General features: G+C 40.0%; 1 protein-coding gene across 2 annotated transcripts in view; it reads right to left on the bottom strand.

Moving 5' to 3' along the window:
- The window catches only part of LOC126416028 (poly [ADP-ribose] polymerase tankyrase), a 301,772-nt gene that overhangs the window by 108,192 nt on the left and 174,748 nt on the right, over positions 1-18,832 (bottom strand). For both annotated transcript variants that reach the window (XM_050083481.1, XM_050083482.1), the window contains exon 8: positions 12,009-12,138. In XM_050083481.1, the coding sequence (XP_049939438.1) occupies positions 12,009-12,138 (130 nt within the window). The remainder of the gene's footprint in view (positions 1-12,008; positions 12,139-18,832) is intronic.

The raw sequence follows: 18,832 nt of genomic DNA, 5'->3' as shown, positions 1-18,832 counted from the left end.
CAGTACACTAGTCCTGTATGCAGTACTGAGGCCGCCCAATAGGGATCCCACGATCCGCTAGGGGAAAAAAAATGTCGGCCCAGACAGAGCTGCAAGCACCTGAGCAAGTCTTGTACAACTGTGGGAGGGAGGGAGGAGGAGGAGGAGGAGGAGGAGGTGGCCAGTGCCCCAAGGTGGACGGCTAGAGATTATTTTACCTTAACAGCAATTCAGCATACAGCACTCCTAGAAGTTGAGATTTGTCTTATAGGGGTGTGTACCTTCAGTGTAGTCAGGTCCCTGTACTCCAAAACATACAATGTTCCACTGCCACACATAATGTGGTCCCTGAAGAACACCCAGAGTTTACAAAAACAGAAGAGGTCTGGTGGCATGGACCAGTCTCCAGTTCAGGAAACCCGCGGCTAGCATGCCCAACACAACCCTAAAGAAACAGCCCTCCTTCCTCTAAGTTGTGGGACCTCTTTGTCAGGTCCCTCTTTTGAGGCCTGTTCTGCTTGAGTAGTCCCACCACAGGCTAATGACCCCCCCCCCCCCCCCTCACACACACACACACACTGAAGGTACCTACAATATAAGCTGGTGTGCCTCCAGGAGGAATGCTGAACTGGTCTCTAGGGGAAAGAGAGGTTAAGTTTAGGGGATAGTTCTCTGATCAGTGTCCGGACAATTACCAAAACCAGAGACACTTTGGCATGCAGCATATGTGACTTCTGCAGCCACAACACATTGAACTCATTCTGGTGTGAATCATTGAGTTGCCAAGTGTCACAGTGTGTGCCTCCACCCATGAGGTCACCACTGCTCTGCCATCTACTGGCAGGGCTGCCTGCCTAGGAGATCCAGCCACTGCCTGATGGACCTACGGTTGAACTGAAGCCCTCGTGGCCACCGAGTCACTGGGGAGCTGGAGAGCATCAGTCACCACCAGCAAGCCACCAATCCAGGGTTCTCTCCCTGGATGCCTGCCACATCCTATCTCATGCCTCGGCTGGGCAGGACTTTATCATCTCGCTGGCAGCACAATAAAACCACACTGCCATACCAGCGGCTGTGCCACCTGACGAGGGCCTGCAACTGTTCCAGCTTACTGGGACAACAAACAGTTACCTGTCTTGATGCAGCCACTTTACTACTCCAATGGTCTCCTGAAGCCCTCGCCGACCCATTGAATCTAGGATACCAAAGTGGGAGAGCTGAATGCCATCCTGACAACTCAAGCAAGTGGGGTGGGGGAATACGTAGTGCTGCTTGTAGAAGCATGCAGGGACATAGCGGGAAGTATACAAAAGGGGAAAAGGATGGGGTGTGTTGGTGAAACAAAAGGCTGTGTTGTATTGGAGTGGGAGCAGCAAAAGGGATAGATAAGTGGAGGACAAGCACTACCGAAGGTTGATGTCAGGGGTGTTACAGAACATAGGCTATATTGCAGGCAGAGTTCCCACCTGCACAATTCAGAAAAGCTCATATTGGTAGGAAGGATCCACATGGTGCAGACTGTGAAGCAGACATTGATGTGAAGCACACATTGTGTTGGGTAGCGTGTTCAGCAACTGGGTAGTCCAGCTGTCTCTCGGCCACAGTTTGTTGGTGGCCATTTATGCAGAGTGACAGCTTGTTAGTCATCATGCCTACGTAAAAAGCAGAACATTGTTTGCAGCTTAGTTTGTAGATCACATGACTGCTTTCACAAGCAGCCCTGCATCTGATGGGATAAGAGTATCACCAGACTGGAGGAGGAGGAGGAGGAGGAGGAGGAGGAGATTAGTGTTTAACATCCCATTGACATGTCCCTGCACGCACCTACAACAGCAGCACTGCCTCCTTCCCCTTGCCACTGGATTATTACTCCCATCACACGCAGTTATAACCAGACAGACACAGTGGTGTGTGTGTGTGTGTGTGTGTGTGTGTGTGTGTGTGTGTGTGTGCGTGTGTGTGTAGGGGGGAAGAGGGGGTGGGGGAACGCTTTCAACTTCAGAAGAAGGCCTTTTAGTTGAAACCTAAGATGTATAGCAGTCTTTTCATTGTGTGTGTCCGAGACTCAACGTTTACTACATATTACAAGTAAAAAGTGTATGCAAAGAGGATAAAAAGCAATACATGACCCTTTGCCATATATGCATCTAAATTTATTTTTATTCAACATTTAGGAATTAAAAATTAACAAACAAATGTGTGTATAAAACAAATTTTGCTATTCTTTAACGTGTGTACAATCAAAACATTAGTACTGATGGCACTTGACACTTATTGATACATTGGGAGATAGACCTACTGTGATGGACTGTTTCAATGTGTGTCAATGTTCCATGAAACGTAAACAGCGCCCCCCCTCCCCCCATTATAATACAACAGTTCCCTTGAATGAGCCTGTTTTGACTTCACTGGATACCAAACTGATGCCACCCAATGAGCTTCTTTGGGTGGCCCAAACTGAGGTACTGCCAACAGATTGGACACAACAGTTTTCCTTGCCTCTTTATTCTAGTTGTTCAATGTGTTTGGTACACAGCATGCACAAATCTTGGAGTGCTCGAGTTTCTCAATAATGGCCTTCACACTGCCTTTATCAATCGATAACTGATGAAAATTTATCTGTTGTTACACAGCAGTTATCACGACACACTGGATATTGTGTGAATTTACTGCAGTTGCTGGCCATCTGCTATATATTGCACAAGCGAACAGTGTTTGCTTGTCGGTTTCTTTATAGCAATGAACCTGTCGCTTAATAGTGCTGAAGTCTGCCATAGCATGTCCATACACCGCCTTCAGCATTTCACATATGTGATTGTACATTCCACCTTCTGCAGTATGCATTTCAATCACAGAACGCTGTCTTATATGTACATTGTGGTCAGTTATTTTCTAAACTGTGCTGCCATTTGTTGATGTAGCATGTTATTACTGGAGTATGCTGTAGAACACATTTGTGAAGTGCATCTAATTCATGATTGCCAACTTAATGAAGGAGAAAAGAAATAGGAGGTGTTACTTTCTGACCCTCTGCTGTAAATTAGGAAGTGCATTACTGACTACATACACTATGTATTAAGTTCAAATCTGGCATACCAAAGGCAATATAACACAATTGAGCACACTGGTTGATGGCTTTGCTGAAAAATCAATGTGGTAAACCCAATATCTTTACAAATCTTCACCAACTTGGTGTACAGAAGGGCAGCAAAATGTGCCATGTTTTGTCTTTCCACAGAATACTATGTCATCAAAATTACATGACACTTCTTGCATTACTAAATAATTATTTGTCAGGGCATATTAGCATAAACCTATCTTTTGAACTTGTGTTCTTAAGCTGTATCAATGGGGGTGGTGTTACATTCATACCCCAAATTCCTTCCCATTGGGTACAGTGTCGCAGCTGTAGCACAAAGAGCTATTCAAGACCAAAAACTAATCCTCATCTATTTTTTCTCCACTGATAAGGTCTCCAGCCCTATGGTTATGGACGGCAGTCACTATGTGGCTGAATGCCTCTGCCACCTTTCTGATGCTCTGATCTCTACAATCCTGTCCCAGAAGTACAGTGTGATCTTTAAAGACTCTTCGAAACATTAGGTTTCTCACAAATTCTATCATATGAATACCTTTACTCCTCACACAGACAACCATGTGACTACCCATCTTCCACATGGCCTGAAAGCTCCACAAAGCCAGTTGCTATTATCTCCCTAATGTATGACCCACCATAGCTGGTTAAATGTTTCCATCAAACATCCTCTGCCTTCAATGACCAACACCTCTAACCAACTTTGTGCAATCTCCCTTGTTACATCAAGGAAAACCACTTTCTTCATGGCCTTTGCATTGTTGCTGTGCCCTTAACAACATACTTTTTGCCTGTCACTGTGGATGATATGTCAACGTGTACCAACATCCCTTATGCTGATGGCTTTGCTGTCACAGAAGACTATCATTTCATCAGCCTCTTGATGCTAAACCTGCCACTTCCTTCATAAACCACATTATGAGCCATAGTAACTTCTCTTTTCTTATAAAACCTCTCTTATGGTTCAGATACATTGATGAGATCTTTATGAAAAGGACCCATAAAAATTGTCTCCAGAATCTAAATATCTGCTGCTAAACTCATTTCATATGGTGCTTCAAAGCCCAATTTTTATAGCTGTCACATGTCCCATATCAAAAAACCCTCCCCAACAGCCTTGCAACTTGAAATACTAATTGTGTGCCAAAGGCTAGAGGCAGTTGTCAGAGACTACAGACAGATAATATTTTGCACAACCACTAAATATATTTTCCTGTCCTCAGCAAAATTAGCTATGACCACAAACATATCACAGCCTAATCTCCAATATCAACCACACCTTGAAAAACACTTCACTTAATCAGCAATTAGGGACCGTGTAGACCATGCGCCAACCTTACAAACTGCCTCTAGCAGATGCTGTTCTGTGCAACTTCCAACCAGTTTCTTGTGAACCCCTGTTACTGCAGGTCTTCCCATAATCATTCTCCCTCTTGTTTGCGTTCTTCCCCAAAGGCGCAAAGCCTCTAGCCTTCCTACCAACAATAATTTTTGAATGACATCATCTGTTGATCTTGCAACATGTCCACTCCATTGTAGTTGTTAAACCTTTGCTTTTTGTATAATATTAGTCTGCTTCATCACAGTGTACATTTCCTCATATTTTAGTTTCCTCCACCCTGTTTCTCTCTTCACTGGCCCACAAATCTTTCTCTCAAACACAATCAGTTGTTCTCTATCACTCTTGTTGTACTCAGTATTTTTATATCATGCACCAGCACTGGAGCAATTATTGTATTACATTATTTCATTTTAACTTCTGTTGAGATTATGTTTGCTTTCAGGATTGGTTTTAAGCTATTACATAAATTAACAATTTGTTGGTTTACTTCTATCTGGAAATCATTTCACCTGCTGAAATATGATCTCAGCTATCTTCAGCTTAGTCTGTCACACTTGTAAATCCCTAAGCACATTCTAATTAGTTCCGTCACTTCTGTCTTTTCTGGATTTATTCTTAAGCCCGCTTGCCCTGCACTACTGTTCACACCCTTCACCGTTTTTACATGTTCTTCACTTATTTTATCACTTCTTTTCTTGACAACTCTGGTATAACTTTCATATCATCTGTATACACTAGCATCTGCAGATTTCCATTCAGACTGATGCTGTTTCCTACTTTTCTTGTCTTGTGCACAACTTTTTATGGGTGACAAAGCATCACCTCGTTGTACCCCAGTTTGTATCTCTACTTCCTTCAATATTCCTCCTTGATATCTTACTATAGCTTTCACCTCTGCTGTAAATGTTTTTAACTGTTTGATTAATTTCTCACGTACTCCAAACTCCCTAGGGATGCTGTAAAAGCTCACTCTATGGACACTATTGTCTATCTTTGAAAAGTCTATGACAGTGTTAAATACTGGTTTGTTAAATTCCCAATACTGTCTCATATTAAATATATAGTCAATTGCAGATTTTTTTTACCTTAAACCTGGTTGGTAATTCCCTGCTATTTCATTGGCTCATGGCTCAAGTTTTTCCATTATTATTAAGGATAAGATCTTGTAGCTCATATTCAGCAGTGAAATCTATTTTACAATTATTAAAGTCTTTTTTCTTTTATTTTTGTGGATTGGTAGAATGACAGCTAGCTCCCATTCTGTTGGTCTCTCTCTCTTTTTACCTTATTTTGACTAGTCTGTCCACAGCTCGTGGTCATGCGGTAGCGTTCTCGCTTCCCACGCCCGGGTTCGATTCCCGGCCGGGTCAGGGATTTTCTCTGCCTCGTGATGACTGGGTGTTGTGTGCTGTGCTTAGGTTAGTTAGGTTTAAGTAGTTCTAAATTCTAGGGGACTGATGACCATAGATTTTAAGTCCCATAGTGCTCAGAGCCATTTGAACCATTTTTTTTACTAGTCTGTTCAACACCTGAACATGTCTTTCCTCCCTCCTTGATCATCTCCTGGTACCTTCTTCTTCTTCTTCTTCTTCTTCTTCTTCTTCTTCTTCAGACTATTTACTGTTTTTCTCACACCCCTTTCATTAACACCAACTGCTTCATAGTTCTTTTCTTGTTCTGTTTACTGAAACATCTCTTCTGGTTTTCTGCATTTAACAGACTAAGAACATAGTCTGTCCAACTTTCTAGGATCATTTCTTTTTCAACTCTGCCTATCTTTATCATTAATGACTAGAGACTTGTCTCTTCTTCCATTTCCCACTTGTTTGATATTTTGTATACTTTGTATACTGCTGTTTCTTTGACCTGCTGTCTCATTTTCTTTCGGCACGGGAGTCAGATGTTTCCTCTTTTCTGCCCTCAATATTCTTGTTTTGTCTCATTTCACATTCACATATTCTACATGATTTTTTTCCACTGTTTATCCACCTGTTACTGGATTTTCTTCTTCCTTTTACAGTTTCCTCATACATTTGATTAAACCAATTTCTTTTCTTCCATTTCATTTCACCCGTCACCTCCTCTGCTGTATCCGACACCCCTTCCTTTATTCTGGTCCACTCATATCAACACCAACCACTTTGTCACTTTGTTCCTTCGGCAAAAGTGTCTCGCACACATTCCTTACAGACACATGGTACTTTCTAGCTATCTCAATCTGATACAGTTTATATACATCAAACGTCGTGTGCTGTTGCTCATTTGTTTCCTCCAGTATTGAATTTGCAGTTTTACCATCCTAACAAGTAGAAAGTAAACCCCATCTGTTTCTCTGTATGAACTGACATCTTTTATGTTCTTCTTTTTCTTCATATCTATCAACAAGTGATCAATTTAGTTTATGGTTTCCCCATCTAGTGATTTCCATGTCTCTTCATGAGACTTCTCATGGGTGAAGGCTGTTGGAGCAATCGCAAAATTGATTGGCCCTAACCAGTTATTTGAATTTTCATGTACGCTTTTCTTCCCAACGTTCATTCTGCATAGACTCTCCTGCACCACTGTGTCTACTGCTGACAAAGGACTTAATGACTTAAAGCAATAATTGTGTGAATCTTTTTGTTGTGCCTATCACGACTCAGCATCTCCGCTATATGGTGAGTAGCAACTTGCCTTCTCTGGTATTGCTAGAAATAACATAGAATTGTATTTCCTATTTGACATTTCACATTTTCATGCTAGGTGTTAATTTATTTTGAATATCTGCATTTCTATGTGAACAGTATTCAAAAATAGAATGATGTTACTTTTTCTTAAAATTATTGTTCAATATTTGTTAATTAATGTTTCTATTTGATGACAAAAAGAGAATTGAAACAATAGGAAAGAATTGCTTCTAGCAAGAATCGAACTATGGACCTCACAATTTGAAGTCTTTTACATGTGCTTAACTACTGGCAACTTTGTTACATACACAAAATGTTTCGTACTTAACAGATCTCTGATATCTTCAACTTTCAGGAGTGTTTTTTTTTTTAAGAATTGCATTTGTTGCTTTAGGAAACTGATGTCCAGGAACTGGCCTCCACATCCTGTAAGTATGAAGAAAATCAAAGAGAGCCAGGTCATGAGGTCCTCTTGTAAGTGGGCAGAGCAGTTGTGAAGAATAAACTACAATTTGAGAGCAATGTCTTGGTTTGAGAAAATGATTAACAAATGGAAGGTTATACTAAAGGCTATTAGTCTCAAGTGAATTGAGAAACCCTGAGGAAATTAAATTAAAATGACCTGACAGAGATTTGAACCACCCTCTCAAATGCAAATCGAGTTTGCTAAACATGAGACCACTTCAGTTGATCACTCATACGAAGAAGAGATGATCTACAGTATTTTGTTTATATGATTTAAACACTTGACACGATACAGCAGCAGTCTGGATGACCACGTGGTTACCTAAAAGTTATTCAAACTATATCATAAACAAAGAGAAATTTTGCCCCTGGTACAACAGTATTTGCTGCCATTTGCCAGGCAGTTACATCGTAGGAACTAAATTCAGCTCTCACCTATGATAACACATCTTTAATGGGTCAAATATGCTGTTGTATGAAACACAAGGAGTAGGAAGAGATTAGTGTTTAATGTCTTGTCGACAATGAGGTCATCAGAGACGGAGCACAAGCTCGGGTGACCAGATGCAGGTTTGAACCACTGTCCTCCCTAGTGCGAGTCCAGCGTGTTAACCACTGTGCCACCTCACATGGTATGAAACACAAGTTGAGATTTATGAGAAAATTGTATGACTTTTGAAGATTACTGTAGCACAAGTGCTAATGCTGTACAATTGTGAACTATTTTGTTACATGTGTGCCTGGGGCATAGATGATGCACACTCATTTCTAGTTACTTGCTCAAATGCTTTTGGTGCTTGGAGAAAAAATAAAGCTGAATCATTTCCTTTTGTTGGAAGAAGCTAGCCATTTTGTGACAAAGATACTGTCAACTATCTTTATCATTTTCAGATGTAAGTGTGGGCTCACATTACAAACTTTCTTGTATTAGCTTCCATACCATAGTTCAAAATGTTTGTCAATGAAACATCAATCAATCATTCTTTCACACAAGGCTTGAGGTAATGAAAAGTTGGTAACTCTGAGATGAAGGAGTAATTCTGGATGCAAATACTGTTTCACGAGTACTTTTATATCTTTAACAGAATGGAGGCATTTGTCTTGAAATATAAATCCTTCACATTTAAAGCTGAATGAGCTTAAAAGTCATTAACTTTTGACAAGAGTGACACTTCTTGGAATATGCACTTTTTGGTAAATTTACCTGGCTGGCATCACAGCACCCGAAGAAACAATGAGCTCAGTCTTCTTATGCAAGTACTGTAATGTTTAACTGCCTCCACTGACACTAAGACAGAAATAGATAAAAAGATATGAAACTGAAGGATTTGAAGATCTTTATAGTCTACAAATTTATAATACCCTACACCTTCACTATTTAAACTAGCCACTGTGCAAAGCAATTAACCCACTTTAGGGTATACGTTCTGGGTTTTTGTTTTTTCTTTTTACCCAAACACGTTTCAGCACATCCGAGCCATCATCAGTGGGTTTTTGCTTTTTGAAAACTGTAAAAAGTGAATATATTTCAGGTTGTAACTGATCTAACAAAGTGAGACCTAAAGAAAGTTTTTGTTCATTTGGTTTCTCACCATGATTTTACATTATACGGTTTTGCAGGACCAGCTGTATGGCGTCCTACACCGACAGCTTGTCATCTACATACCATATGAAGTAAATGTTAATTTTATCGTTGAGTTAACACATCACTCGATTTTTTTTTTTTTTTTAAAAAAAAGAAGAAGAAGAAGAAGAAGAAGAAGATTTTGCAAGTCGAAATGTTTTGCGCATACATTTGTTCTACTCACGTTTAATTGTGATTAGTCCTCCTCCATTTGTGTTCTGAGGACAAAGCACATACATATTAATGTACTTCGTGTAATTTCTTTCTCATAAATGCCTTTTTGATTCACAAAATGTATTGAGCACTATGGTGTTGTGTTTCCTAAACCTGTCAGCATTCATTTGTTCCAGAGAGAGTTTAGCACTGAATCTGAATTTTGTTTACTTAAATATGTGTGTGTGCGTGTGGGCGCTAAGCTCCCTTGGCTGTTTGTGTTGCCTTTTCTGTAAAGTTTCTTTAATATGTTAAATAATGTGCCTTTCATTAGTGTAGTGTTTTGTCATCTACATCATACCATTTAGTCCAACATACACACACATTACTAAATAACATATCCACTTATGAAAACAGAAAACTAAAAAACTCACTGGAACTAGTAGAAACAATCAAGAACAGAGGCATACCAGGCACAGCAAGTCTCATATCATTTGATGTCACATCAGCGTACACTTGTATTCCAGTAAATGAAACAATCAACAGCACCATACTAAGACTAAAACAACAAGTAAACACACCAGTCTCACACATTAAGGAAATAGCAACCATATTAAGGACCATAACAGCACTAAATTATTTTCTGTTCAACAAAGACATAATAAGAATAAAAAAATACAATTATATACTGGTACCGTTACGTTGATAACATAATATGATTGACTGATGAACCAGACACACACATATACAACAGCTACACGTGAAAATAAACAACTTATACTCAAAAATTCACTTCACATTAGAAACAAGACAACACACAAAATTTTATGGACCTTAAAAAAAAAGAGAGAGAGAGAGAGAGAGAGAGAGAGAGAGAGAGAGAGAGCTGCCAGCCGCAATTTCACAATATTCACGAAACCGACAACCACGAGCATCACCATTTGCAATCATTGAACCACCCGGTGGCAAACAAGCAAGCAAGCTAGCTCCAGACTCATGCTCCACAGATTCAACAGAACACCTGTAAGCAAACTGAATTACACACAGGAGCTCAACACAATAAAACAGACAGGAAAATAGTTACAAGCCCCACATGATACAGAAATTAAACTAACAAATTTTAAAAACAGAAAATAAACAAAAGCGCAACACACACAACACCAATCAACGCAACATACAAACAATGACCACATGCAAGACACAACAGTACAACAACAACAACGCACACACGCGCGCGCGCGCGCACGCACGCACACACACGCACGCACGCGCACGCGCACGCGCACACACACACACACACACACACACACACACACACACACACACACACACACACGCGCGCGCGCGCGCATGGGGTGGGGGTGTGAGAGAAAACAAAATTCAAATTTGGCGCCAAACTCTCTCGGGAACAAATCCATATTGACGGGTTTAGGAAACACAACAACACAGCACTCACTGCCTTTTGCAAAGTAAAATGTTGTTAAATTATAAAATTACACAAAGTACATCTATAGGTATGTGCAGTGTCCTAGAATGCAAAAGAAGAAAGGTAAGTCACAACAAAACAGGAGTAGTAACAAGTAGACAGGCAAAACATTTTGACACACCAAAATCACGTTTTTAAAAAAAATCAAGGGATGTGTTAACAAGCCGATGAAATTCACATTTACATCATTTGGTTTGCAGATGACAAGCTATCAGTACAGGACACCATACAGTTGGTCCTGCAAAACCATGTAATGTAAAAATCACAGTTTACAAAAACCACTTTCTTGAGGCCTCAATTTGTTAGATCAATTACAAGCTAAAATACAATAACTTCTTACACTTTTCAATATTCGAAACCCCACTGATGACGACAAGGAGGTGCTGAAACACATCTGGGTAAAAAGAAAAAAACAATGCGTTTGCAAAATGGCGGAACCTATATCCCATAATTTAGCTGAAGACGCAGAAAGAAAAGACAAGAGCTGCAAATCTGAAAGATGAAGAATTAGCCCACATTTGTTTTAAGGAATAACAAATTTTCGCTTGAATGGAGGTAAGCTTCACTTCTCATTAAAGTATAACCGTTGTATTTCTAACAGCACATAGTAAAAAAACACAACTGAAAGTTGAAACTGGAAATTAGGCATTCACAAACTTGTACAATGTTGTTGCCAGTAAGTGTGCTGTAGTAGTAGTAGTAGTAGTAGTAGTAGTAGTGTTTCATCCTTTGTGTAAATGACACTGTTCTTACTATAATAATGGTCACACTTCAGCAAGTTTCTAAAGGAAGATCTCAAGACACGGGTATGAGCACATGGTGAAATCTGACAATGGGTAGAGGGGGCATACCTGGGACAGTACTGAACAGGGAGAGAAGTTTAAGAACCGTAACTGGTGTTGAAGCCTCGTTTGCTGACCCATCAAATAAGATGTGACAATGATGGATATAGCAAGTTGCTTATGCCTGTGTTGGATTGTTTTTACTTTGCTTTCTCCTTCAATGTACTGCAAATTTTCTCCACTGTCAGAAAGCATACACAGTAGTTTATAAGGAGAAGATAAAATATACCTACTGGTCATGTTGATGTTGGTTCTGGTAGTGGCATATGAAGATGAACTTATGAAAGTGCAAAGGGAATGGGTGGACGAAGCAGATAATGACGACTTATTATTATATCAAATTCTGTGTTGGCTTACCTGCCATCCAGATCTCTGCAATTGACGATATGTGGATAGGAAGTTAAAAGCCTTTGTACTTGGTCTGTGTTTCCTGCCTTGGCTGCTTCCAGAAGCTGACATTCCACATCAGCGCTTCCTGATGGAGGGTCTAAAGTGGGGGAAAAAAAAAACACATGAAAATATTGAAAAATACAATTACACCCACAAAATAATGTTTACACTGTGTACCACTAAACAGATCTTTAACCTCAATTTCAATGCATTAAATGACACCACTAATTTGTAGCAAGTCAAACAATGTGTGCAAAGAAACATAGTGACACAGAAGATATTAGAGCTACAATCTACAAACTGGGATTTTGGATTCGATGTCTGATACACAACACCGAATATCCATCATAAAGATGTGTTTACAACGGGGTAACTTCTTCAACCACTCCACAGAATAGGTACCAGAAACACCACCAATTGTTCGTATGGCTTAACATCAGAAGATAATTTAAATTATTTCTGTTTATCATGACCAGAAAGCCAGTTTGTTCATGTGACCAAACACACTGAAGCAAAAAATTATCGCTTACATCACCACTATCCTCACCCCAGAAAATACAACTACTTACAGTATCATCAGCGACTTAATTGTTATCAGCTCATACAACTCTGTGCACCAAGGCTGCAGAATGATTCTAGTGACTCCAATGTTCATCTTACATAAAGACTGCAAGGACAGAACAAGGCAGAATAGGCAAGGTAGGAGACGAGGTACTGGCGGAAGTAAAGCTGTGAGTACCGGGCGTGAGTCGTGCTTCGGTAGCTCAGTTGGTACAGCACTTGCCCGCGAAAGGCAAAGGTCCCGAGTTCGAGTCTCGGTCGGGCACACAGTTTTAATCTGCCAGGAAGTTTCATATCAGCGCACACTCCGCTGCAGAGTGAAAATCTCATTCAAGAAACGATTCGTTTTCTTTCACTCCATTTGTGAGTGAAACAGGAAAGGGAAAGAATAGCAATTGTACAAAGTAACCACCCACAATGTAGAGTGCATGCAGTGGCTTATGAAGTATACACATAGGTGTAGAATGTCTTTTCCCACATAGCATCTGTACCATTCCATGGACTGTACCAGGGCAATATTGCCATAAATTAGGGTGAATCATAAATGAGGAAAAATACTCAAAGGACTGCATACTACTATGTACTAAAAGTGTAGAACTACTGTTTTTTTCCTCTTGGAATTATTATTTTTTTTTAAAAAAAAGAAAATAATGTTAGTCATTTAAAGGAATAATGAAGAACATCATGACCTGCACAAGTTATTCTCTTGATTTGCATCAGGCAGTACTGGACTGATAAGGCAAGAAAGTTACCTCATTGTACAGCATGAGCAATTCTATGAGAAGCTGTGAATCACACACTGCTACCAGTGACTGAATGTACAGTGTCACGTCACATGAAGTTCGAACTGCAATCGGAAAGAGAGTTCCACCAATTAAGGAACAACATTGTTTACATCAGTGCTACATTGTTCACTCTAGCCGACATGCACTGCACCAACAGCTGCTAAAGGATGCTTTGCAATATCATATCTGTGGTAATTTTCACAAATCAGGTATATGGCAACATGCAACTTCAGGGTGTATACGCGGACAAGGAAAAAAAATTCCCGGATTTCCCGGTTAAAAATACACTTTCTCCCGGGTGAAAACATACTTTTCCCCTGTTAACTGGCAGTACATTGTATCTCGGAACTGTATAAGCCCTTTGAATGATTATGGTTTTATACATGGGGAGTAGAATTTCCCGGCACTTTAGAAAACTAAACATAGGGAAAAAAACCCGTTTTGGAAAGATCTTTGATGTGCAGCAACAAGTACGCTGCATATTTTTGTATTACAAAAGTATAAATTCGAATTCCACCAAACACCGCATGTTACATTCTGAAGCATTGAAATCGAGATTGCGATGCACTTTTGCAAGCCAGTCATAGCTCATGTCACGTGATCTCACCAGCCGATGACAGCGGGTATTCAGAGCTTAGGACACGTGATGTAGTCAGCCAATAGCGACATCACTGTTAAGTAGTGCGAACACACAAACAGAAAAAGTTAATGGTTTAAATTAATATACATAGTGTTGCTACACGAAACGCAAAGCTTTCAAATATAATAGTGGTCTGTAAAATTAATACGCTGCAAGAGAATCTAAGCTTTCACATACAATGTTGGTCTTTTATGCGTGTATTACAATTTAAGATATATCACACAAATGTGTCAGTAAAATTTTTAATAATGACAGAAACGTCTGATCTTCTGGGCTCGAAAATCATCTAAATTGCTCGTCATCAAAGAGTTGATTTTTAAATGATATTCAAATTCTCTGTGATTTAAGAAATCCATCGTACATTATCGCACATGTTACCAGCGAGCGCCAGATGACAGGCGTCACTGCAGTTGCGCAGCTACGTTGTCGTAGGGAGCCCGTATGTTCGTACGTGTAAAACATTAAAAGATCATACATTATGTCATAAAGAAACAAATCATCAGAGGATACTCAAAGAGCATTGGAATTTCGTGACCCATACTAAAATTTGCACATTTAAAGTGCACATTCGTATGTCCAGATTCCCAGTTAAGTAGGCCATGACCTGATATTAAGCTTTTCAATGTGGTTTTTGGGATGTAAATTTTCTTGGAGTACCAGTACTGTGTTATCTCATATTTGGTTCTTTATTATGGCATAATGCCATACGTGCTAGAAGTTGTAAATGTGCACTTGAAATGCAGCGAACAGTGTGTGGAATTAAACACTTCATTTCAAATACATTGTCTGCCTCAGCGGGAAAGATTAATAAAAGAAAATTTCTTTAGCAAACCGACAAAAATAACTTCTTAGTTCTGCAAGGCAATTAATGGTTGACTGTCAGAAAGGTGGAAATAAAATAAAATCTGCAACTAATAACACATTTCAGCCTTCCGTAATTATGTGAATGTATTTTAATTCACTTTATAGCTCCCAGCCACAGAAATCTGTTTTGTTTTCATTTGACGTGAGTTTTGTGGACTATCAAGACAGCCAATCCACTAGGACGGGAGGCCGAAGGGCACGCGTTTAAACTCACACAGGCTGGCGTGAGGTCTGAAAAATGATAAGGAATTGAGACTAGCAAAAACGGTACGTAGCTTCTGGAATACTTAACTTTAATCCATAATTAGTGAACATCGGTCTGACGGTACATGCATCACAAGATAAATAGCAATTGATAATGGCGCCTTGCTAGGTCATAGCAAATGACGTAGCTGAAGGCTATGCTAACTATCGTCTCGGCAAATGAGAGCGTAATTTGTCAGTGAGCCATCGCTAGCAAAGTCCGCTGTACAACTGGGGCGATTGCTAGGACGTCTCTCTAGACCCGCTGTGTGGCGGCGCTCGGTCTGCAATCACTGATAGTGGCGACACGCGGGTCCGACGTATACTACCGGACCGCGGCCGATTTAAAGGCTACCACCTAGCAAGTGTGGTGTCTGGCGGTGACACCACAGTGAGAACAATAAACGAAGAAGAAACAGCAATATCACTAAACATGAGTCACGGGAGACTACCCACTTCCCCACTGTAACTCAGACCGCTCTGCGCATCAGCCCCAGATCTACAATATTTCCGAACCAGGGAGTTTGAGATAGGACTTCAAATATTTAAAAAAAAATCGAATTTTCAAAAATATATTCATTTTGCAGCGCACACCTTTCTGAAGAGTCTGATGCATAAAACATGTGTGTTCGAGGGAATACAAGACATGTTATTTGCTCGTAAGTGTGCCAAAGGGCAGTGTCTCGCCTCTTCACACAGCTTTCTTCTATTGCACGTCACTCTACTTCGCTCTGTGGAATTGAAACGTGTATATTTTGTTATGGATTCCATCAAACCATATTCAGGGCAGTGGAAATTAAAATGTCCTGTGCTGCCTCTCCTGCTTACAATCGGCCGGTTTGACATCTTGTGCCTCTTTTCTTTAAAAAAAGAACCCTTCAGAAAATTTGCACTCTTTATTCCCTGTCAGCTAACAACTTGCTGCTTTGTGTGACATAAAATTAAATATAGGACACATAAACCCAGTAAAGACATGAGACAAGCAAGACAACACACATTTCTTCAATCCTTAGCTCCTAGAATTTTTTTCTCTCTAATCTTGCTACAGCTTTACATGGCGTGCTTTCCTTTCTGCAAAAGAATCTATTACCTCATCAAAGTTCGTCAAATGTTTTACTACATGAAAAGTCGAAACGTCATCGCCTAATACTGAAAAAGCTGTTAATGCAAATAGGACCCAAGACTGGTGTTGTTTCCCTATTTGATTAAGTATATTCTGTCACTGTCTGCTAGATAAAACAAAATAGGCCTTTCTAATACAGCAACAACTTTAATACACACCAAATAAACGAAACTGTTTTGGCACAAATGGTCTTTTTTGTAACGACAGAATATAATTCACAAAGTACCAATATCAAATGCCTATTAGGCCTACTACTTTACATTAGGAAATAGTTTCACACTTCATTCATATGCTCCAGTTTCTCAAGTACGAGCTCAAAAAGTAGTAGTACGAAATTTTTATACAAACTTGGAATCGTCATATTGTTCCATAATGTGTGTTGTGTCCCCGTTTCTTCTCCTTCCTCATTCTAACAAACAGTCTTGTTATCACTAATTCTGTAACTATTCCTGCCAATGTCAAAGCTTATTTGCAGGTTAAATCCACTAACTCTGCCATAATCACCGGTTTAGTTATCCCGCGATTATTCTCCGGTTAGGCGTTGCTACATGTTCGTACAATGCGTTTTCGGCGCTTCCTCCAGACAGCGGCTGCTAGCTGGGGACTGTACAACTGACCCTTACTAGTATAGAGATCTGGCCAAAAATTTTCTGTCAATATTTCATTTTCTTGGATACATAGAGAAGGTAATACGTAATCTTTCTCACCTGTTATTCGTTTATTTCCACTCCTGTAGTCTGAATCTATGGATTTAGCTAGTAATTATAACAACGCCCATCATTCGCAAACCTAATCAACCACACAATCAGACAGCGGTTGGAATTCATCCGTTCGGCCTTACTCCGCTCAGCTCCTATAGCCCCTTGTGTCTGTAGGAAAGTTTGTTTCTACAGGCGATGAGGATTCCCCTGACAGAGACATCATGTACACTATGCACACATTCACAAATCAACTTTCGATTCATTCAGAAATCAGAATGTGTTCAAAAACCGACAGGGATGCGTTTCAGTCATATGAATAATCAATAGATTAACGTGCGCTGGATGCTAGTCGCTTTGTTAAACAAGGTTTCTTCCCCTCAAGAGTATGAATTTCCCCCCGCCCCCCTCCTAGATCTGGGCCTGCTGCGCATGCAAGAATCTGGCAGCTTGGGTGCTCCAGTAAAATTTTTCCCAGTAGACGGTACTACTCAACTGCGCATGCGCATGATCCTGCTCGTAACTGCTAAAACGAATCTAATGTAAACAGTTGTGACGTCACGCTCATCGGAGGCAATTTGTTGTTATGGAACATTACATAGTCTTTGACACATTTTGCTGTTGGCAGACGCTTGTATGAGCACTGTGTTTTGTTACTGTATATGACGCATTTCCTTTGCAATTTAAGTTTTATTTTCGTTTTTTTCCTCTCGTTCATGTTTTATTGTTGCAGTATTATTCTGCAGTAGTGGGATACAGTAATATCCTTTGTTAGAGTATCGGTTCTCGCCAATCAAAATTACAAAAATTTAACTGAAAACAAAATGAAAAATTCCCGGAATTCTAAAAAATTCCCGGGTTTTTCCCAGTTTTCTCCTGGATGAAAAAATTCCCGGGTTATTCCCGGATCTCCCAGTTCGTATACACCCTGAACTTATCTATGGTATTGCAGATGGATGAGTAGAAGCTGTGTGACACTGCACCAAAACTAACTTCCCAAGAGGCACCTCCCATTAACACAAACATTTTAGTCAGTGGAGAAATACTTGAGAAGCAAGGTGGTTTTGTGGCATCTCTAGGATTAAGAGACTGAAGCCAATTGATGTACAATGTGAATGATGGATAGAATTTGTGGCAAACTGTTGCAGAGCAATGAAAAACAAGCACCAAGTATCTCTGAACTGTATTTGGAATATCACAAAGCTCTGCTGTGGGGGTACTGTTCCACCCTCTTTTACATGCAGATGCGGCAGATGTTATTGCTGAAACACTACCATCAGAGGCTCAACTTTTGCAATTTCATTATAAGTCAGCAGATACAAAACCAGGATCTTTCAATAAAAATCATTTTCACTGATGAAGCCTATTCCACAAGGGAAGACATCTGATAATACGTTGATTGAGCAGAACGCCCTTACATTATGTACATAAGGGATTACCAACAATTGTAGAGTGCCAATATTGTGTAAAGGATTATCAGTCATCTCCTAGTGTCCCATATGTTACCACCATGATTAACAAAAAAGTAATATTTTTAGTTACTGTACATTCCTTTAGCAGAATTGTTTGAAGAAGTTAGTCTGGCCTATTGTACAAAAATGTTGTTCACACATGATGGTGCTTTCACTAACTTCTGCATCTATGTGTGACACCGTCTGAACAATTCCTTCATATTGGAGTGGTTATGGAGCTCCTGAAGCACAGCCGGCTGCAGTCCTTAATCCACGTGATTTGTTTTTATGGGGGGGGGGGGGGGGGCACTTAAATCTTTAAAAAGGACAGATTTCTGACACCATCGATGAGTGACGCAGGATAAAACATGCTTTTGACTCTACATGGCACTTATATATTATAAATAATATTTAGCAATCCTATCA

Source organism: Schistocerca serialis, chromosome 8, assembly GCF_023864345.2.
Source record: "Schistocerca serialis cubense isolate TAMUIC-IGC-003099 chromosome 8, iqSchSeri2.2, whole genome shotgun sequence".
In the NCBI taxonomy this organism is placed as follows: domain Eukaryota; kingdom Metazoa; phylum Arthropoda; class Insecta; order Orthoptera; family Acrididae; genus Schistocerca; species Schistocerca serialis.
This window is presented reverse-complemented; position numbering and strand designations above follow the sequence as displayed.